This window comes from Balaenoptera acutorostrata, chromosome 7 (genome assembly GCF_949987535.1).
Source record: "Balaenoptera acutorostrata chromosome 7, mBalAcu1.1, whole genome shotgun sequence".
In the NCBI taxonomy this organism is placed as follows: domain Eukaryota; kingdom Metazoa; phylum Chordata; class Mammalia; order Artiodactyla; family Balaenopteridae; genus Balaenoptera; species Balaenoptera acutorostrata.
This window is the reverse complement of record NC_080070.1, coordinates 25016071-25039829: the sequence shown is the minus strand read 5'-3', so window position 1 is coordinate 25039829 and position 23759 is coordinate 25016071. Positions and strand designations below refer to the sequence as shown.

The 23759-nt window shown below is 39.7% G+C and overlaps 1 protein-coding gene across 3 annotated transcripts in view; it reads left to right on the top strand.

The window, feature by feature from the left end:
* Positions 1–23759, top strand: part of SND1 (staphylococcal nuclease and tudor domain containing 1) — a 417958-nt gene that overhangs the window by 180042 nt on the left and 214157 nt on the right. For all 3 annotated transcript variants that reach the window (XM_007177207.3, XM_057550039.1, XM_007177206.3), the window contains one exon: positions 19055–19155. In XM_007177207.3, coding sequence (XP_007177269.2) covers positions 19055–19155 — 101 coding nt within the window. The remainder of the gene's footprint in view (positions 1–19054; positions 19156–23759) is intronic.

The following is a 23759-nucleotide window of genomic DNA, read 5'->3' as shown; positions in this document are numbered from 1 at the left end:
AGGTTAAATGAGAGAAAGACGGTTGTCATTTTATTTTCTTTAGTGTCTGTTGCCTTTATTTTTTTTTTAATTTATTTATTTTATTTATTTATTATTTTTGGCTGTGTTGGGTCTTCTTTGCTGTGCACAGGCTTTCTCTAGTTGCGGCAAGCGGGGACTACTCTTGGTTGCAGTGAGCGCGTGGCCTTCTCATTGCAGTGGCTTCTCTTGTTGCGGAGCACCGGCTCTAGGTGCGCGGGCTTCAGTAGTTGTGGCACGCGGGCTCAGTAGTTGTGGCTTGCGGGCTCTAGAGCACAGGCTCCGTAGTTGTGGTGCACGGGCTTAGTTGCTCTGTGGCACGTGGGATCTTCCTGGAGCAGGGCTCGAACCCGTGTCCCCTGCATTGGCAGGCGATTCTTAACCACTGCGCCACCAGGGAAGCCCCCCTCTGTTGCCTTTAAAACCAGTCTAACAAGATGACAGTCTATTGCTTGCCCTTCTTTTTAAGAAAACCTTTTTGATCCCCAAGTGCTCACTGACACTGACTTGGATCTGCCTGACTCAGAGGAAGTGGGAGTGGGCCTGGGGAAGGGAGAGCTTGGAGAGTACTCTTAACATCCAGTTTGCTTCTTTTCTGAGATTCCAGGTACATTTTTTATATCTTGATAGAGTTTCCATGGGAAGTGGCAGGAGATATGATGAGAACTTAATTTACTGTGACCCAAAGTAAGCTAAATAAAGGACAAAGTATGCCCCATCCAGCCTTCTTTCTTAACCCCCAGTCTCTCTGAAAGTCTCAAGCTTGAAGCCCCAGATTGAAGTCTCTGTCTCCTGAACATACCTATCCAACAAGCACAGCTGTTTGATCATCAGTTAGAAATAAATGTTGGATGTCCTGCTTTTCAACTCCCAGATGAACACTCGATTAATTAATCCAGCATTTCAAAATATTATTGCCACTTGGTTTACTATTAAGGGGTCGAATTCAAAGATTGATTACATTTGAGGTAATATTGTGAAATGGGTTTATTTCTAATCCCATAGGTAACATGTTTTGTTTAAAGTACTTCGCTGATACTTCAGGTGAGAGATTTGTTATTTTTTGTATTATAGAGTGATGATTCTTGGTTGCTTATAGCAATTAATGACTTATGCTAGTACTAAATAAGAGGTATATTGAGAACAAAATGAAGTAGAAATGTGGCTTTATTAAAAGATGTAGATAAACTGATTGTACAGTTAGTGTCATATTATATTGTCATTTCTCCGTAGTGTTACTCTCAAGTTTCCACTGATTCTAAATGGTGTTCCTTTTTACAATAAAGTGCATATTAACCAAAATTGATTGAAATGAGTTAGGCCAGGTACATCCTCAGCACTATTGTCATTTGTTGGCCTCCAAAATTACCTGCCAGTTCTAAGGACTAAACCAATTTAGGTTTAGGATTCACTTTGGCTATATAGCCTAGAATGTAAATTCTGATCTTCATCCTTTTTCATGGTGCTGGTCTTGTCATCACTCTAGTAGAGGTAGCATTCTCACTGCTAGGAAAAGATGAAAGATTCTTGTGCAGTTTCCACAGATACAAATGGGAATGCATAAAGAAATTTGTATTTTGTCTTCTTGAGCCATGGAGTGTCTTTATTTTGAGTAATTCTAGTCTTTTTTTTTTTTTTTTTTGTGGCTGCACTGCGCAGCATGTGGGATCTTAGTTTCCCCACCAGGGATGGGACCCACACCCCCTGCATTGGAAGGTGGAGTCTTAACCACTAGACCCCCTGGGAAGTCCCTCTAGTCGTCTTGCTACTGTTGACCATCTTATTTCTTTAGTTCTTCACTTTGCAAAGCTTTACAGACCTCTTTCTTGACCTTTCTTCTTTGGGAGTGACCCCATGGACTTCCTTCTCAGGTTAAGTATGCACCACATAACTTTCTCTGGTTTTTGGAATGTTAGACTCGGTTACTTTAATTTGTAAGTTATTTTTGAAAATAGGGAAGTAAGAACATGCGAGCACCGAATAAAATTCTTTCAGTTGATTCCAAGCCTTCTGGAGAATTGGAGCCAGGGAATCAAGTCTCCCCTATTATCAGTGACACACAGGTTATGCTTTTTACGAGTGTGAGTACTGTTACCTTGGACCACACCTTAACTGTCATGATCTTTTGTTTTCCTTCTGTGGGTTTTTGTTTCCTGATTATAAAAGCAATGTATGTTTGTTATATTAAATTTGGAAAGTATAAAGGAAAAGGAAAAGTACTGTTAACATTTTGAGGTATTTTCTCTGATTCAAATATAAACATACAAATAAATCTATATGTCCTTATTTTTTCAATTGACAGCATAACCTGAACATTTCCTCACATCCTTAAATGAAATTTCTTAAAGTAATAATTACAATGGCTGTGTAGTTTTATTCCATGATTGTATGATAATTTATTTCACCAATTTGTGTTCATCTTAATTTTTTGAACTATGGTACTGTGACTTTATTTTATGTTTCGCTAAACATGCCATACTGTATAATCAACTAGATTCACTGAGCATACAAAATCAGGCTTCTAGATTTGGGAGGATCTAAAGTTTAGAAGCGTTAAGGGCAAAAAAGCTTCTATTTATGTATAATTTATGTATAATTATAATTCGTATATAATAAGTCTTTTAATTGATGTTGAATGCTTTTTTACACAGGATTTGGTTATTTAAGAAGTATAATAGCTTCCCCCCTTTTAAGTCTCATATATTTTCTCCCATTTAAAAAGTCGTACTTCTGGTTTTTGAGATTTTAATTCTAATTTTAAACTTTAATTTTATTCTTCTCCATATATTTCATTTAGTCTAGTTCTTAATGCTTAATTTTAACCTTCCATTATTCCCTTAGTTATTTTAAAGCAACATAGCAACAAAATAGTTTCTTTGTATTTTTATTTTTGATTTTCTTGCTTATAGATCAGCAGGAGATACAGCAATAAGCTGGATAGTTTTGGAGAGAACCAGAGGCAATAACCAAAGTTGGAAGTCTGTCTCAGGCTTCTCATGGATTACCCCTTCAGCCACCTGCATTGTATCCTGTATTTTAGGGTAGCTTCTGAAAGGGTAGCTTCTCAGACTTGGAAGACCTTGGGCTCTTAGACTGTAAATCTCTCCAGGCATATAACAGGCTTAATTTACTGAAATGACTTTTTATTGTGGATTACTATTCTTATAATTTCAAATTTTATTTGCTCTGATATTTAGGCTCTAGTAGTTACAACTCTTTCATTGAATTGCTCTTTAAATTTGGGTAATTCACATAACTCCTCTGAATCTGCTTTTTCTTACGTAGTGGTATATGCTTGCCTTAGGTGATAACTGTGATTCCTTTCATTTGATTTTAAATAGTCTTTCATTTTACTTTATCCCTTAAAAGCTCAGCTAACTAAGAGTTGGAATAAAAAAAAATCTTTGTATAGTAATAAAAATTTTAACTTAATCATTAAAAAGTAACTTACTACTGAGATATTTTCCATTTTCAGTCTTTGTAAGCCACCCTATTCCAAATTGTATGAGTTTGCCATTACGTATTGCAGAAGAGCCCTGTCTTGCATAATTTTCAGACGGATTAATCCTTCTGAATAACTGTTATGTTGTAGATGTTATTAATGTGACTCCCCCTGCTCCACAGCCCAGACACCTCTAAGCAGCTAAAATACAATCTCAATATTCAAGAGAAGCAAAAATGCGTATTTAAAAAAAAAAAGCTCTCACAGATAGATTGGTTGCTGATATGTTGTGGAATTATTAAAAATGGTTATGTTCATTCTTTCCAGGTTTGGGAGTTGCTTATTAGATCAATGCCAGTTAATTCTTCTCTGTTTTCCCCACTTGCTCCAGATCAGGGTATCTCTAACATGCCTATAATTTCCTATTAACTATGGGATGTTTTTCTAGGCTTTTGAACCCCATACTTATCATTGAATATTTTAGTGATTTAATTACTGTATTATGTTTATCATGACATTTACTCACAGGAATTTTATCAGATGTCACTAACAGAATGCTCATTTTATTAAATATTTCAATTTATAACCTTCTATCAATTACAATCATTTGTTATGCAGGTTCTATTTATAAGTGCATCATTTCATTTGATTTAAATATACCTATGCATCTTGGTTTATCTTTTACAGAGAAAATAGACAATATATTATGGACCCATCGTTTCTTTTTCACCTGATTAACCTGAAATTTTCTTGTTGTTTTTTTGATATGTGTTGCTGTTCTGTTTGATTTTATTCATATATATGAAATTTAGCATGTATTTATAGCAGTTTTGCCTGCACTTTCTCTAATACAGTAAGTTCGATTTCCATGTCCTATACCTACTAGTTCTGAAATGTACTGAAGGAAGTGAAATGATTGGGCTTCAGACAATTCTTCTGAGATCGTTCAGGAAGTCTCTCCTTAGGGTAGTTTGCATAAAGACCTTGGCCAATGATCGCAATAAACTCGGCTATAGATGGAAGCCTCAGTTGGTGATTTTCTAGTGTTTGGAGGTTGATACTGTTGTGTGATATAGGTGGTTGTATCAGTATATTCTGATTATACTCACTGGGCATTTTTCTGTTACCCTCTAGAGCTGCTAGAAGTTTTGGCTTTAAATTCTTTCCCACAGAGTTGTCTAAACTTCTGTGGTAATTCTACAGTGGCAGAATGTTGTTAAATATCCTCACTATATTCTTAATCTGGTCTTTTGATGATCAGGTTAATAAATTTATAGCTCAAACAGTTATGTAATGAGTAAACCAGTTTTCCTATTTTGAGATTATCTTGTGTGCTAAAAGACATGGAGACTTTTCTTTAGTAGCAGAAGAATAAAAAAATCTTTCTGTGCTAAATTATGGAGGAGGGCCCATTGAGTCTTTCTGTTTATTTCTTTCCTTCTGTGCTGTAGAAGAATTTATCATTCATTTTCCACTGTGGAATTGGTGCAGGCAGGAGAGGAATTGGGTCAGCTGGTATGCAGACTATCACATAGAAATGAGCACATGTGACAGGTCAGAGAGAGATGCATTGCTGTGGATACCAAGGATGTATTCAAACAGGCTAAGTAATGAAGATATGAAGATCCTTGAAACCACAGTTACAGTCTGGTTCATCGTGAGTGAGTGTGTGCAGGGAAACTGGGAAGCAGCTGTAGCCAGTGGGAGGGTTAAAGCCTTACAGGATTGTGTCTTTTGGAAGAATATTTCCATAGATGGTATCTGTATAATTTTTGGCATTCTACACAGTGCCTCTGCTGTTTGTCCTGAGCACATGACCTGCTGGGAAGAAGTTTGCTTTCCTCTGAAGTGGCTGGTTGGTTGGTTATTTGAACCATCCTACAATACTTAGGCCCTGAAAGATTTCTTCTTCCTGTTTATGAAAGAGTGGCTTTAAAAAAAAGAAAAAATATATGGATTTGCTTGAGGTTCTCTGAACCAGACAGGTTGGGAGATTCAAATATTTCCCTTATGTGATTTGACTCCATGGCTTAAGTTAGTTGCGCTAATGATAGTAGGCTCTTCTGCATATGGTATCAGCTGCTCTCAACTGATTCTCAAGGTACTTCTTGTTATAAAAAAAATTTTTTTATCATTATAATGAGATTTTATTAAAGTGGTACTCAATGCACTTTCTGTTATGGCTGCAGTCTCAAAAGTATATTTTCATGGATAAACACAATATGGTGTATGCACACACTGTGTACACTCTGCCATAAAAGGAAATTAAGTACTGACATATGGAGCAACCTGGATGAACCTGAAAGCATTATACCATGTGGAAGATGTGAGACACGAAAGACCAGCTATTGTATGTTTCCATTTAAAGGAAATGTCCAAAACAGGCAAATTGAAAGAGACAATAAGTAGATTGGTGGTGGCCAGGGGATGGGGAATGACTGCTCAATGGGTAAAGGGTATCTTTTGGGGTGATGAAAGTATTCTGGAATTATAATGGTGGTGGTTGCACAGCATTGTGGTTATACTAAAATTTACTAAATTTAGTATACTTTTGACTGTTGTTGACTGTTGGTGGAATGGCTGCTGAATGAATGACAAGCAGTACTTGGTGTTTCTTTGTTGATGTTACTGCTGGGTGGCATTTTATCCAGTGAGTTGAGTGGTGGGTGAGAGTGGGGATGGGAGTGGCAGCTGAAATGTGCGATGAGTCCCCTCATTAAGGGAAGCATATACTTGTCCAGTGATTTGCTAATTCATAGAAAGTGCTGTTGGATAATTACCTTTATGTTCTCATTAATGGGAAAAAAGTTTGGTTCACATGCTTGATTGATTTCACAGTTGTGTGTTCACTTTCTTTTACCTAAGAAGATAATGTCAGGCTCTGAAAATCTGCTTTCCTTCCTTTTGGAAACGAGTTCCCAGTCTGTTGATTAGGTGTGGATAACAAGCGTTATATTTTGAGATTCTCTGATATATACAGACAGGAGTGCATGAGTTAGAGTTCTACTAGTAGGAGCAGTGACTGTGGAGGCAGATTATTGGTACACCAAACATGGTTTACCATATTTCATTACCTTCAGATTACCTGCTGTTGTGAGACAGTGTTCCATCACCACCAGTTCTTGACCTATGATGTCATACCTTTGGCTAATCTGTGCATTATGTTAGAGCTAAAAATGGAAACCCCAGGGGTTGTCATCCGTCTTTATTGACTGTACCATGATGATTAAGGGAGACAAAACGAATTCAGTATATCAGAGTGGGAAGTCTGTGTTCCTTGTCTGTTCCACTATTGGGAAACAGGATCACAGGGCATGAATTGGGGATGGGGCACAGCCCTTCGATTAGCAGCTCTTGGACTTAGAAGTAAAGGAAGAACAACAGGGTAGTCTGCTGTAAAATGTTGGGGGCTTCCCTGGTGGCGCAGTGGTTAGGAATCCACCTGCCAGTGCAGGGGACACGGGTTCGAGCCCTGGTGCAGGAAGATCCCACATGCCTCGGAGCAACTAAGCCCATGCACCACAACTACTGAGCCTGCGCTTTAGAGCCCGGGAGCCACAACTACTGAAGCCAGCAAGCCACAACTACTGAAGCCCGCGCACCTAGAGCCTGTGCTCCGCAACAAGAGAAGCCACCACAATGAGAAGCCTGTGCACAACAACGAAGACCCAACGCAGCCAAAAATAAATAAATAAATAAATTTATATTAAAAAATAATTGGGGGGCTTAATCAGTAGTCAGTTGGCAAAGTAATATTTTATGTCCTGCATCCTGTGAGGCATCATGTAGCTGCCTCGGCTATATGAAGTGCTGCAGCTAGTTATAACAAACATTGAGCAGTAGTATCAGACTTGTCAGTGATCAGCATGCCAAAATGCAGTTCCTTGTTACGTGACAAGTAGGGAAAACATATGGCAGGCAGGTGGTGGTGGCAGCATCATTATCAGTGCACAGTGAGATTGACAGTTCATTTGCAGAGAGCGATGCCCACCTGCTATGGAAACAGTGCGCCACTGGGCACCTGGAAGTATCCTTCTCACAGCGTATAGCCTGCCTTGCATAATCCTTATTGGTTGGCAGACACTACTAAGTGGTGACCCTGGCCTCATCCTGGGAACTAGTCTGATGAAATAGATAGTCAACATTGAAGTCTCTGGTTGTGAGGAGGCTAGTTTTTTATTTGTTTTTTAATAAAAGTACGTGTTTCCATTGTATATTTTATTCCAGCTACCCCTTGTTTATATTTTTAACTCAGTCATATTTTTTTTCTCCTCCAAATGTAATTTTAAAATCTTAGAAATTTATGGTGAGAAAAGTTGAACGTGCCCCATAATAGTACCTTTGAAGGTAAGCCCTTCTAACAATGTTGGGTAAGTTCCACCAGATTGTTTCTATGTGTGTCCCTGAATTCCCCCAAATAAGATTATAGCTACCATTGTGCCTTTGCTTTTTAAAATTTGAACATGTTGTCATAGCAGAATATATAGATCTCCCTTGTTTTCAACAGCTACAGCGTATTTATTGAGACATGCTTGTAATATAGAGGGAAAGAATTGCCGTGGTGACTGCCAACTTGGAACTTGGGCTAGTGTCAGAGTTAGATCACAACTTGTAATTATGCATTTGTGTTAAACTACCATGAATGCAAAGGACAGAATGCTTGTACATACGTCTTTGTTTCTGTAGACTAAATTCCTAGAAGTGGAATTGTTGGGTCAAAAGACATCCACACATTAAATGTTAGTACAATTGCCAGTTTGACTGCAAAAGATGTACCAATTTAGGTTTCTGCCAACAGTAAAAATGCCACTTAGAGAAGCATATGAAAACTGAATGTTCATTAGAGAAGAGCATGGACAATAGTGATTAAATTCCTCTGGAGAACTAGATAGAGGTGGGAAATTATGGTGGGAGGCAATAAAATGTTCCCCCAAAGGGTAGATCTACACGTGACAGATCTCCACGGAGGACTATTCCTCAGAGAGGGAACGTGTCAGAGCGCAAGACTTCCAAAATTATGTGACAATTTTATAGGAGGTCAGTGAGCTGTAGGCTACTCTATCCCATTCTACATCTGCCTCTGAGAAATGGTGAAGTAGGTACATCTAGTTAGACTTGTGGCACCTAGACATGCAGCTTCAGTTGGCTGTTTTTAGAAAGCAAGAAAATAGATATTTCATACCCTGAGAAAGATGGAATGATTTGTCCTCCATGACTGAGACTTCTACTCCTTTATTAATGGGTTTTGGTACAGGACTTCTAATCACTACTGCCTGTGGGTAACCATCTATTTTCTTGGGAAAGTGATAGAAGTATCCTCTTGAATTCTTCAAGGAGATTCTGCAGTTGTCTGGCCTCTGCCTGGCTTACGTGGGTAGACTACCCCAAGTTAAAAAATACACACATACACACACACATAATTGTGGCAAGATGCACATTACATAAAATTTACCATCTTAACCATTTTAAAGTGTACAGTTCAGTAGTGTTAAATATATTCACATTGTCCTGCAATCAGTCTCTACCTTGCAAAACTGAAAGTATACCCATTAAACAACAACTCCCCGTTTCCTCTTCCCACCAGCCCCTAGCGACCACCATCTACTTTGTTTCTTTGAGTTTGACTACTCTAGGTACCTCATTTAAGTGGAATCATACAGTATTTCTTTTTTGTGACTGGCTTATAGAATTTAGCATGACATCCTCAAGACTCATTCAAGTCATAGCATATGTCAGAATTTCCTTCCTTTTTAAGGCTGAAAAATATTCCATTGTGTGTATCTACCACATTTTGTTTCTTCATCAGTGGACATTTGGGTTTCTTCTACCTTTTGATTATTGTGAGTAGTGCTGCTATGAACATGGACTACAAATATTTCTGAGACCCTGGATTGAATACCCAGAAGTAGAATTGCTAGATCTTACGGTAATTCTATTTTTAATTTTTTGAAGAACTAGAGAAATTTCTTTACTTTGTACCTCTATGTTAGTAATGGAAATGGAAGAACTTTGAGTCTGGGAGAGGGCTTCTTTGGCTATGCAGCTGCTGAGAGGCAATTTGCTTCATGAATTTAGGCCGTAATTGGTGCCTTTGACCTAGGTTTATAATCCAGTGCTAACCACCTAATTTCCTAATACGTATTTGTGGGCTGGGGACTTGGCTGTGTGCATAGACGTACACTGTTTTTGTTAAGAGACCTGGATTTGGAGGTGGACACAGATGCAGTCAGGATGGTCTTTGATCAGTGTCCGTGTGTAGTTTCAGACATTGACCTTAGGTGTTACTGCTCTGTGCACGCTGTGCCTTTGATCAAGGGACTTCGTTTCATTTAGTAGGCCTCTATCTTCTGTGTGAAATACAGGGAGAGGAAGGTATATCTAAAGGAAGAGAGGCCTATGATGTTAACACCTGACTCTCTTGGAATCTTTTCTTAACAACGAAACCAAGAATAATTTATACAACAGAAGAGCTGTACCTTTGGGCTGTTTTACTTTGTGCCATTGGCAGGTATTCCTTAAGAATTATATTTTTTCTTCATCATTCTCCTTTGAGGTCAAGATACACTTCTACTAGTCCAATTCACCATTCTAACTTTCACCTTTAAGTTAACTTACCTGAGTGTTTATTTCCTTTGTCTGAGTGACTTCTAAATGGCAGCTCGCGGGCATGCTGGAGAAATAGGTGTGCTCTGAATTGCAGTGAATGCAGGGTGGCTTTTCTTTACTGACTTTGCAATACCTAACCCCCAGAGCAATAGGAATTGATTGGAACTCTTGGCGGGGTGACTACTTTAGCTCCCACTTTTATTGCTTTGGTTTCCCAGTTTGGCCTTTTGGTGAGTGGCCTTTTTCCTTTGTAGACTGGCACATATTATGTTTGCAGAGAAAATGTAATTTAACCTTTTTGTTTTTATCCATGTGTTAAAAGCATCCTTTTTCCTCCAGTAATACTTCTTAGATGCCATTAAGCAAATCCCCTTTCTTCATATCCCTGAGCCTCTCACCTTAGCTTTATTTTCAAGACTGGGTGACCTTGTGTGTATTCTACACAAAGGCATGAGTATCCGTATATTTGTGCTGCTTGTGTGGCTGGAACTCCTCCAGGAAGAGGTCTGGGGGGAGTGATTTAATTTCCCCTGACTGCTGCTGACCTGGGAAACTTTGGACACAGATGACCATGACTGACACTTGTATAGAGGAGAAAAATGACCCACACTCAGCCTTCATCCTCCAGAGGAAAGCAGTGGAGATGGTGGCTCTGAGGAGAAGTAAGAAGAGACATGCAGGGAACCTGTGGGACAGTTTCCAGTAGTGTTTTGGGGGGCCTTTGGCATTCTTTGGTACAGACACTGTGGTATTAAAATTAGGTATTGGGATGAGTTAAACCATGATGCGGTAATGAGTAATATAGTGGTTGGAGCACTAATGCAAGCAGGTTACACTTTTTAGATATATCTGTAGGTTTATAAGGACTCAAGAATCAAGAGGATTAATGAAAATGCTTGCAGCTGCAAGGTTACTCTCACATAGTGGTTTCTATTTGTCTTTGATCCTCATCAGATTTACTTGAAATATTTTCAATGGTCAGAACTTCATTTCCCTGATGATTTTACATGTGCTCGTTATCTACCTCATACGTGAACTATGCATCTTGCTTCCAACCATTTTAATGTTATATTTTTGTCAGGGTGTTACCACTACTTCTAGAAATCTTTGCCCAGCTCTAATGGCTCTTTACATAAAATGTTTTCACATTTACTTGTGGATCTCATGCCTGTGTATGCTTCTAATTAAATATTTACCAAACTGAGTGTTTATTGGGGAGTAGTGATGTCCACTTAAATGAATGCCTAATGTCAGGTAGAGACTCTTAGCATCTCCATAGGCCCCGCATGAAGCTGGATTTTACCTTTCCTCTCAAAACAGATAAATGCATTTGCCCATCCGACAAGGGGGTGGGGAGTAATGGGTTCATTTTGTCAGAAATGCATCAAATAAGAAAGCTCCTTGACTCTGTGCTCATGGAGGTTGGGAAGCAGTAGAGGTTAACATTCCATTGATGAAAATGAAATGTGCTCAAAATAGTCCTGACTGTGCCGGGGGAGGTGGGAAGGGTGATTGTAGATCAGAGAGAGCAACGTAAACACATGTGAATAAACAGCCAGCCTTAACACCTAATTACAATGATTTTGAAGGGGGTGTTACCGAATGCATCTAGGCTGTGGCTTGGAGAGGTAGGAAAGGATCATTGGTTTGTCTCCTTCTCTTTGCAGTGTAGATATATAATTTTTTGTCAGTGTATCTGTAAAAGTTCTTCTAATTTAAGACATGCCAGAGCTACAGGATGTCCTAATGGGACACAGAGATTTCAGCTTTTGATTGTGCTGAATGTAAACAAAAACTGTTCACATCTACCAATTGCTCATTTTCTTTCTAATAATACCAATACTCAACAGAAGCATTAATCATAAATACAAAAGCAGATATTTCTTTAATGTGAGTTTCTAGTTACCATTAGAGTACATTTCAAACACTAAGGTGAATTCTAGACTTACCTCAGCAACTCAATGATTAAGTCCAACCATTGAGTTGGTAGACAAGTCGCTGAAAAAGTATCTTCATAAATATTGAACAGAATATATTTTACAACGATAGTTAAAATTAGAGGAATTTTTTTCCCTTTGTGTGCACATTTATTCTCACCCCTGAAATTGTTTTCTGGAACTGAAAATTACATAAATAGCTTGCCTTTCTAGTCTAGTTAAATAATAGATTTTTTAAATAAGAAAATGAATGATAAACATTTTTTATACCATGTTTCTTCATATTTGGTTTAAGAGTATTTACAAGGAATCTTAAAATAGAAGATAACAAAAGTTCCCCTTAGAAACTAGAGAAAGGTATAACCACCAAAGGTAGGATCATGTAATAGAGGATTGAGGCTAAGACTCTGGTCCCTTAATGGACAGTCTGGGCATGTACAGTCCAGTATCGCCGCCACAGCTGTGTGTGGCTATTGTGCACTTGAAGTATTGCTGGTCCAGACTGAGATGTGTTGTTCCTGCACAACACACACCGGATTTCAAAGACTTTGTCAGTGAAAGAAAGAAAAGAAACCCAATACTTTAAAAATAATATTGGTTATATGTTGATATGATAATGTTTTGGATATTTTGAGTTAAATCAAAAATACTATTAAAAGTAACTTTATCTGTTTCTTTTTTTAATGTCGCTGCTAGAAAATGTCAATGTGCGTATGTTGCTCTCATTTGTGGCTCTTATTGTTGTTGCCTCCTAGACAGCACAGGGTACGTTTGACATCCTTTTATGAGCGTTTAGCTTATGTCTGAATAGATGGCTCAGCTGGGAGGTCAGTGTGCCCAGAAGCAGGACCAAGAGGCTCCTTGGCAATTTTGTTTTGAAGCTCATCCTATATCTAGATGAATGGGTGACTGAACTGTGTTTCAAATTAAAAAAAAAAAAAAAAAAGGTATCTCACAATTTTAGAATAATTACCTACGCTGCTTGTTAGCAGGGAAAAAAGGTCAAGAATGCATAAATTAAGTATTGTCCTATTATGCCCACAGCAAATGGAAACTTGGTTGCTCTCTGTTCCTTGTCTTCCTGATTTTGTAAGGCAAGGAGTATCCTCCCCAAATTCCTCTAGTTAACCTATTAGTTGAGGTGATTCCCCACACTCTACTTCAATTATCTTTGGTAAATAAAATCTCCGCAACTAGTACCTGCAAAATTAATCTGGAAAGTGTCTAAATAAGTACTAAACAGTGTATCATTCTTTAAAATAAGCCATATTTATCTGTAAGTTGGGATGAAATATGTATGAGGTACATAGTCCTGTTTGCTGTGACTCCTTAAGGGGAAAAGTGTATTTAATTGAGTGTTTCTGCCTAATGATTTAAAGTCAACATGCATCTTACTTATGCATGTATGTATGTTTGCGTGTATTTATGTATTTGTCTCGCAGATACTTATCACCTACTCTGTGCCAGGCTCTCCTCCAAGAAAATCAGTATATGTTTGTCTAAAAATAACTGACACAGCTTCGTATGAGTCAGGCCCTGCTCTAAATGCCTCATGTATATTAATGCGTTTCTTCTTCTAACAGTGAGATAGGTAGAGTTATCCATGTGAAACTGAAGCACGGAAGTGAGGTAACTTTTCCAAGTTCTCACAGCTCATATGTAGAATTGCTGGTAACCAAAACCTGCAGTCTGGCAGCTCCCAGAGTCCACGCTCTTATCTAAGCTGCGTAAAATATTTTGTTCCACTTACTTTTGTCTCCCGGCTGCCTTAGCCAGACTTGCCCAGATGATGTGTTTTCTGTTTCTGTCATGAGAATGACGGGCCATACGAGAGCTTTTTTCTTAAGCCAGGGTATTTTTTTGAACAGCTCTTTGTGAATTTATGATTGGCCACATGGAATAGTGGGTGGGATTATATAGTAATTATGCAAAATAACCTCACGTAACAGCCTAAACTCAGACTGTGGCCTGGAAATCTTATGTATCTTTTATGCTTAGGCATTCAGATTTTGTCATTTCATTATCATCAGCATCATAAGGTCTATGAAGTTCTCTGGTGGTTTGTCACTTTTCTAGTGAGCGATTAGTTACGTGAAGGGTATCCATAGATTGTCCGAATTCCTTAGGTGTGGCCCAAGTGTATTCTGTTGTACTAAACTGTTTCCAGACTTTTTAAGAGATTGGGATCCAAATTTGGTTTTAAGTTCTCATCTTAGTTCCTCCGAAGGGTCCTTGAAATTGTTTTCAAGGAATATTCCACAATCTAATGCGCCGAGGAGGAATCAGATTACCTGCTACCCTTTCTTTTCTTTGAGAACCTCTTTGAGAAATAATACAGGAAACTACATTTTTCTTAATCTAAAGCATTATCCCAATTTCAATATACGTCTTCCCTCCTTCATGCTTTAAATTAATATATGAAACAATGGTTAACAGCTTGACTAAGTGGTCCTCAAAATGCCTAACCACCTCATTTCAAAAGTATCCTCCAGAATTTCATGTCTGAAAGGGTTCCTGATTACACGTATCTGTTCATGAAACAAATATTCACTGTGTATGCTCCTACCGTACAGGCCCTATCGTGGCAGTTTCCATGAATAAAAGGCATGTTTTTTCCCTCTCCTGGCGCTTACACTCTATCTGTACTAGTTCATAGTAGTAAATGTAAGGTAGGAATTACACCGGTCTAAGAAAACACTACATAGCACACCATGTCTGGCTAAGTTATTTTCTAGAATTCTAGAGTTCAGTGATGTTCTAAAGTTCTAGCCTGGTGCTCTCATTTACCAGGTGAATTATGTGAGAAAAGTGAGGCCCAAAGGTGTGATGTGTGACTCATTCAATAAGAGAATGACAGGTGGAACCAGCAGGGAGCCTTGGACCCCTTGTGGTCCTTGCTGTAAAGAGGGATCAGGCCCTGCCCTGTGTCCTGTACGTGTAAATTCCTGCATACCCAGTGTTCCAGGAGTATCTTTGCTGGAAAAATGAAGGACACATTTGCATTAACCCATTACTTCTTTTCAACTCATGCCATTCCTTATGTAATTATCCCCAAGCACAAAATTCAGGTTATCCACTCTTCAGATGAAGACTTTGCTAAGATTTGCAGTTGTTTTTAATTGAAACTGCTCTTTTCCAAAAGTGATTGACAAGTCAGGGATAAGTATCTAGAGATGAAAAACTCCAAGGCAGCAGAACAGATCTCAGAATCCCCAGGAGAGGGACAAAAATGCTAATTACACATTGACTTTAATTCCTGGTTTGTCATAGCTATCTGCAGGTGTGTGTCTTGGCTGTGGGCTATTCTCAGGGCCTCATTTGTATTTGAGAATTTCTTTAATAATGTTATCTCTCCAATGAGCTCTTTAATCTCTGACTCTCAGTTCTTTCTCTAGATAGAAGAAAAAACTAATTGGCAGGTGAATGTAGAATGTAGTTACTGGTTCTTTTGGTTATTGAAGATGAAAGATTTTTGGGAGGGGCGTCTTCCCATTGATTTTCTTTAAAGACAGTTTGGGGATAACATACCTTTTGGCCTGGAAGATGAGATGCTAAGGGTTCATTTTTGTTTGTTACCATTACCCCCATCACTACTGCCACCAGCGCTACTCAAGTGGGCTTCCAGATGAATAGCTGCTCTCTGGGTAGAGAGCTAATGTTACTCTGTGCCATGTACTTGCGCTGATGAACTGCTGTTCCACTCCTGTCTGCTGAGGAGGAGGCTTGTCATTGGCAGATGCAAGGTAACCTTGAGATTCACTGAGTTTATTTTTAAGCAGGGATGAGTTTTTCTCCCCGGTAGTAGAATTGAGGGCTTGAGTTTGTTACTAGTTGGATTGGGTGAAAGCACAAAAATAGGTGAACATCTCCACAGATTTTTGACTTGCCCCCCGAATGCCCCAAATTGGACCATACCCTGTGTCTGTGCCCTTTTTAAACTTGGCCCTGAGTTACTTTACATCCTATGGTACGGGCGCCCTTGAGGTTTAGCTCCTGTACAACACTGATTCCCTGTGTGATTTTTGCCATAACTTCAACAGGTGTCTACATGGTTTCCCGGCCCTCTTCTGCTTCCGTAGGTTAGTTATCAGGCCTTGCCAGAGGCGAGTTCCAGGGTGGGTCAGTACAGACAACATGCAGAGGACTCCTTCCTTCCCAGGGATCTGAGTCAGCCTTGCTTCTGTGTGTGTAGACCTCCCATTCCTTGCCCTGTCTTTGGCCTGTAATAACTCCGGCCAGATGCCTACAGGGAAACTTTGAAAACCTCTTTGTTGGAGGTACTAGTTTTTCAGCCCTACCCCCGCTCCTGGGCTGTTCACCTTCCGCACACTTATCCGTCTCCTTAGCTTTAGACAGATGATAAGGCTGAGCAGTAGTGTCAGTGTAGACATCTGACCTAAGGAGTCCTCTTTATATTTTCTTCCCTCTGTGGTGTTGTACGATGATAGTACTTCTCATGAGAAAGAGTTACCTTACTTTCAGCCCTTAATTGGCTTTCTCGCTGATGCGGCTCCTTGTTGCTTTTAAAACATGATTGGATGGAGCGTTCAAGTTTGTGATCTGACAGTCCGAATTTGGAGGCAGCTGTCCTTCTGGAAATTTCCATATCCATTTTTAAAATGGTTTTTTGAGCAACAGGCAGTTTGAAAGGATTTTGATGCTGCTCACCAGCAGTGTGGCTGAACTTGATGCTTGTACAACGTACCGTCTCTAAGCTGACCGGTAGGAGCTAAAGTCGTAGTTAGGAAAGGGAATTCTGGACTTTCAGACCATGGGGATGGCTTCAGGGTGCTTGACTCCTCAGTACAGGTATGTAACAGGTATGTAACCTCGGCCGTGACCAAAGCCAAGCATTTGCCTTGATGCTATAATACAGACCCTGTATGTTTGCTAAGGGATACCACATACCACTTTCTTTTATGTATTTATTTATTTTTTACAACTTTCTTTTGACACACACACATGGTCCTCTTGAAAGATTTCGTAAAGAAAAAGCATCGCTCAGTGTGTCCATATCCATATGTTTAGTATATTCTAGGATTAACCTAGTATGAAAGGTTCTTCCGGTCCAGTCCATCCCCCACCCCCCCACCCCCAATTTCCTAACTCCAACTCTGTTGGTATCGGGTGTAGTTAGCTGCATCATTTTGATTCACATATTGTGAAACCAGTCCCAAACATGCCTGTGACTGTCATCTTGTTTGTTCTTCTTGATAGTTCTTAACACAGGCCTTGAGAACTTATGGCAGGCTGAAACTACATGCAGTTTTTCTGTAGAGGCATTCATTCATATTTTTTATACTTTATTTATTTATTTATTTATTTATGGCTGTGTTGGGTCTCTTAGTTTTCGTGTGAGGGCTTTCTCTAGTTGCGGCAAGTGGGGGCCACTCTTCATCGCGGTGCGGAGGCCGCTCTTCATCGCGGTGCGCGGGCCTTTCACTATCGCGGCCCCTCCCGTTGCGGGGCACAGGCTCCAGACGCGCAGGCTCAGTAGTTGTGGCTCACGGGCCCAGTTGCTCCGTGGCATGTGGGATCCTCCCAGACCAGGGCTCGAACCCGCGTCCCCTGCACTAGCAGGCAGACTCTCAACCACTGCGCCACCAGGGAAGCCCTCATTCATATTTTTGAGCAGATTTTCAAATGAGTCTGAAAAGGTTAGAGAACTGCTTTACCATAATGTCTAGGAGTCCTCCAGGAGTGTTCCAAACCTCTTCTCTGTCGAGTATAACTTACGTAAGGCCTTAAAGGTTCAGCCATTTTTCCTTCTCTCTTGATATCAGTCATCCTTTATTTTAGGTTCACAGCATCTTTTAGGCTCAAAGCAAAACTGAACAGAAAGTACAGAGAATTCCCGTATCTCTCCCCACTGCCCCCCACGTACTTCCTCCTCTGCCGTCAACAATCCCACTCCAGCGTGGTACATCTATTATAATTGGTGAGCCTACGTGGACACAGTATCATCCAGAGTCCATAGTTCACTAGGGGTCACTCTTGGTGTTCTACATTGTATGGATTTTGACAAATGTGTAATGACATGTATCCATCATTATAGTTCGATACAGAATAGTTTCACTGCTGTCAAAATCCTGCCCTCACATCTGTTCATCCTGTCTCGTCCTGCTAACCCCTGGCAGTCTTTTTACTGTCTTCGTATTTTCGCCTTTTCCAGAACGTCACAGTTGGGATCATACAATATATAGCTTTTCGATTGGCTTCTTTCTCTTAGTAATATGCATTTCAGATTCCTCCATGTCTTTTCATGGCTCGACAGCTCATTTCTTTTTAAGGGCTGAATAATATGCAGTTGTGTTCATGAACCACAGTTTGTTCATTCACTTACTGAAGAGCACGTTGGTTGCTTCCAAGTTTTGGCATCTATATATAAAGCTGCCAAAGACATCCACATACAGATTTTGTGTGGACGTAAGTTTTTCACTGTTGGAATGTATGGTAAAAGTTTGTTCTATCCAAAACCATCTCTCGGAGTGGCTGTACTGTGTTGTATTCCCAGTAACAGTGAACGAGAATTCCTTTTGTTCCCTATCCTCACCTGCATTTGTTGTCAGTGTTTTGGATTTTGACTATTCTACTAGATGTGTCGTGGTAGCTCATAGTTGTTTCAGTTTGCATTTCCCCAGTGACACGTGTGGAACATCTTTTCCATATGCTTGTCATCTGTATGTCTTCCTTGGTAAGCTATCCAGGTCTTTTGCCCACTTTAAAATTGGGTTTTTCATTTTCTTGTGGTTGGGATTTAAGAGTTCTTCCTATATTTTGGATTACAGTCCTCTATCAGAGATGGCTTTTGCAGATATTTTCTCCCCATGTGTGGTTCAGCTCTCTTTCAGTTGTTTTTTAAAATCTTAGACCCACAAAGTCATACTGTGAGTGAGGTCAGCTTTTACAGTTGTGCTGGCACAGGGGCCTGCTAATGAGCTGTGTTGCAAATTCTCAGCCTTAACTACCTTGATGCTTTTTTTTTTTTTTTAAACATCTTTATTGGAGTGTAATTACTTTACAGTGGTCTACCTTGATTCTTTATTTTCAGGTCAACGTGACTGTGGACTACATTAGACCGGCCAGCCCAGCCACAGAGACGGTGCCTGCCTTTTCAGAGCGTACCTGTGCCACTGTCACCATTGGAGGAATGTGAGTGTTCTGGCTGGTAGCAGCTCAGCCATAGCTGAGAGTTCTCTCCTCATTCAAGTCTCTCCTCCCTTTTGTCCTGATTTGCTTTCTGTTACTCTTAACTCAGTGGCTTATAATTGTTATGTGCCTGTGTAGCACTTTGTTTGCGAAGTACTGCATAATTGCTCATTAGTTAATCGTATACTTTCATTATTGTCATTATTTAAGACTTATTGGGCTCTGTGTGCTTGGCACTATGTAGCACTCATTATTACTATTAATAATGCCGTTTATTGAGTGTCAATCGGGCCCTTAGGTACTATGCAAAATTAGAAAGGTTATCCGCATATTAGTTTAATTGTAGGCCAGAAAAAGAAGAGAGGTTAATTGGACCTTTTCTTTGTATAGATGTATGTAATCAGTAGATGACACGGTCTCCCTCTTCTACTCGGCTGGCCTTACCCTGGTTACATTCCAAAGTCTTTTGGGAGCTCGGTTGAGGAACAGCCTTCCAAGGAGCTATCTGATGGGGGCAGTAGGAAGCCTGCTGGGCCATGCTTCCACAGTAAATATTAAAACAATCAGTCAGTCCCCAGGAGCAATTCTTACCCTACGTAAAATACACCAGCATGCTAATTGTCTCCTTCTCTATTTCACAATCTTAAATGGTGTTTGTTACCAAACGGGTATTTTTCTTTTCTTTTAAAAGAGGGCGTGGTGGAGGGGAAGAAAAGGATAGGTTTCTCATCATAACAGGGATTATCTTGTTGAAAGTACAGTGAAGCCCATTGGGAGAAACACCTCTCTCTAAGCTATAGCATGCCTCTGAAAGAAAGAGGATCTGGTAGCTAACTTACTTTCCAGAAGCTCTCCTGCCAAACAGGAGCTTCTCCCATCCGTCGCCCCGCCCCCGCCCCACCCCCCACCCCCCACCCCCATTCGTGTTGTCACTTTTGGAAACAGGTGGTTTTAGCTACTGTTGCCACTCCTATAGGTATTAATGTTGTTGACGTTCACACAGCAATCGGAGACTTCACTTTTGCCGAGAGGAACTGAATATAGGCTTTTGATGTCATTACCTTAATAGCATCACAGGCATCAGGTTATTTTTAGAAGCAGGTTCTTGAGAAATTAGACAATATTTTTGGAATGGGGGAAACTAGGAAATATTTTGCTCATTCTTCTGTATGTATAACTTGCAACAACGATTATTACCAATTTGTCACCAATTCTTAGGAGCTTGATGCATGCTTTCCTCCTGTGGAAAGCTGGAAAGTTAGTATTCCCCTAGATTAAGATTTTTGCTGCCACAAACAAGGAGTCCTCTCCGATAACTGCTCCTTCTATCTACTTACTGGTTAAAACACCACTGCTGTCAAAATGCACATCTTTTTATTTTTGGCAGATGGCTTCTATTCGTGTTTTTCTAATGACCCATTAGAGCGGATTCTTTTTTTTTTTTTTTTCCATTTGGTTACCATTGAGGTATATTTTTTTACACTGCTTAAAATTAGATATTCTGGAAATGTTCTATGGGGCGTTAACATTGACCTTTCTATCTCCCAGTTCTTGTAATTAGATCGTAAGTATTACTTTCGCATTATTTACCAAGGTATTTACCTCGGATTAGACCGGCTTGGCAGGGTACCCAGGGTGCATTGAGTTTCCTCATAGATTTGTTTCTCCTAAACTAGACTTTATGAGTAAACTGCTGGGCGGTAACTGGGAGAAATGTGGGGATGTACTAATATTTTTGAGACCAAACCTCACCAGATAGTAAGCTCCCTGAAGATAGGGATTTTTGTCTTGTTTATTCCCTGCTGTAGTCTCAGAATTCAGCATTTGATAGGAGTTCGATAAATTTGTGAGTGATTGTTTACTGTATTACACAGTGTCCCTTTATGAAATAAAACTGGGAGTACTTAGATGTTTCGTTACCTGGGACAGCTGTTTCTTCTGAGCTACAGGTTTATTTTAATCTGATAAATATTTTTAAAAAACTTGTATCTGATAGTTTTGTTTATTTGTTATTGGAAGGTCAGTGCCAAAGATAGGGCATCTCTAGAAAGTCTTCCTGGTAGCATGCTTCTGATGTTTGAGTCTTCCTCATGGCTTCTCTTTGTTTTCCCCGTGGCCTTGATTTTTCTCTACTTAAATCATTCCAAATAATACTGTAGGAGAGTTGAGGTATTAATAATAATGTCCAAAATACTCAGCTTATATTTAGAATTATTATACCGAAATCCTTCTATCTGCTTTTAATGGTTATTCAGAAACATTGGCTAGAGCAGGGGATTTAATTTTTTTATCCCAAATGTTTTTAATTCCATTTTAAACACAAAAAGGTACTTATATCTCCAAATCTTTGATATATGGGTAGCAAGGATCCACTGTGAGTTGCATAACTTTCTCTATGGAATGATGACTTAAAAACACTAATTATGGAATCCTAGATCTTTGTGATTTACATCCCCCTCATCTGTTATAGTTTTCCTGTTCTGATTTTTGCACATTTTGCAGCCATTTAAAAGCCATTCCTCTTACTAAACCTTTTAAAACAATTTTTCATAAAGACACTTTCTTTTGGTACTCATATTTCAATATCTAAACTATGTCTGTCATTACCTGTCGGCTCCTACACCTACGTACTGGCCTTCATAGCGTCTAGAGGCTTTCCTGTTATTCAAGAGATCGATTCTCGAATAGCTTTTCTCAAACTGCTCATTCCAGGGGAAAGAGAAGGAAGAGACAGATGAGATGGCCTCTTTCAGGATTATTTCAAAGCAGATTTTTCAGTGTATTTCACATGCCAAAGTGTGTGAATTACCCCTATCCTCCACAGGATTCCGTCTGGTCCTCCTGTTGTTTTCTCTGCTGTATGGGTCGGCGTCCAGTCACGTGGTCTTTGGGAGGCCTCTCTGGCGGAACCGTCTTCAGCTCCCCCTCTCTTGCCCTCTGGGGAATCAGTGAAAAGGAGGTTCATCATTCCTCTAATAGATTAAAATTTTTTCTTGATTAACTTCACTATGGAGTTGGCAAGAGTTGTTACCTGTTCATCAAAACAGTTTAAATAAAAAATAAAAAGATCAAACTTTGAGTTCTTTCTCATTCTCTGGCTCCCAGGTTGGGAATTAGCTGATCCTTTTAGGCCTGGATTGTGACAGGAAACTGTCAAGATGGCGCTTCCTGTTAATTACTTTTTATTGTATTTAAGACACTTATATAACTCTTCTTGTGATTTAGTCTTCTATGTAATTAGCTTCAGTGATTAAAATCTCATTCTTCCGTTATTGCCAGAGCCTTCCTGAGGAGCAAGTTTCGTGGGGTGACCTTTACTTGTGCTGGACTTCCCAATTACTTTTGAGCTGCAGTTTGGCAAACCCATATTACCTATTAACTGATTGCCCATGTCTTTCTGCATATCACATTTTCAAAGAAAAGTGTTAAAAAAAAAATTTGTTCACATTTATAAAGGGGCACCTAAAAATATGACTTGGGGTCAAGCCTCACACGTGTACACTCGTAATTACCACCACGCCGTCCCCCATCCCCGGAAAATTGTCACATATCCGGTAGATAGTGTCATTTAAGGTTTTGCCCCCTTGCTCCTCATTATGTGAAGTATTTCACGATAATGGGAGACAATAGACATGGCCCATTTTGGAAAAGTGAAAGATGGCACAGAGATGAAACTGTGCAATAGGAACAGTTGGGAAATGCCTGATTTCTGCACAAGGTCAGTTTTTTGAGAGGTGATTGGGGTTTTGTAATGGTGATTTTTGAAACATTGTTTTAACCTCTGCTCCCCGCCACATTCATGTAAAGCCAGTGCTGTCCACCTTGATGCCTGTGTGGGGTCCTTACTACTAGAGATGTTGTGGCAGATCTCTTGGGCTTGGAGCGTCTTAGTTACTCTTTGTTGTAATGGTTATCATCTAGCAGGAGCAATGCCATCTTTATGAACTTCCTTTGCGGCTCTCTGGCTTCTTCATAGATAGTTTGTCTTTATTATTTTTATATAAATTAGACTATTACACTTACAAGGAATCAGACTTCTTTTTTTTTTTGATGCGGGCCATTTTTAAAGTCTTTATTGAATTTGTCACAATATTGCTTCTGTTTTATGGTGTTTTGGTTTTTTGGCCGCGAGGCATGTGGGATCTTGGCTCCCCGACCAGGGATCGAACCCGCACCCCCTGCATTGGAAGGCAAAGTCTTAACCACTGGCCTGCCAAGGAAGTCCTAGAATCAGACTTCTTTTCCTTTTTTCATTTTCATTGGTTCTAGTTTGCAGGCGTACTTCCTCAGCTCTTCTGTTAGTGACTGAACATGAGGTTAAGGTCTTCTCCTTCTTCGAGAAGAGTTCTTTTCTAATCCTAGTTCAGTTTTTCTCAGCCATAGTAGGAAGCAGTGTCATACCATCCCTGGCTTTTCTGGCTTGAGTTCTGTAGCTGTAAGGCTTTTGCTGTCAGGTCAAATCTTAAAACACACTAATGTCTGACTTCCAAGCTAAACATAGGAAGAACGTGACCTCCTGAAACCCCATTTTCTGTCCTAGTGTTCTTACTCACCAAGTGGCCCACAATATTCTGAAGAGGTACTCTTGCAGTACCTGACGTAGTATT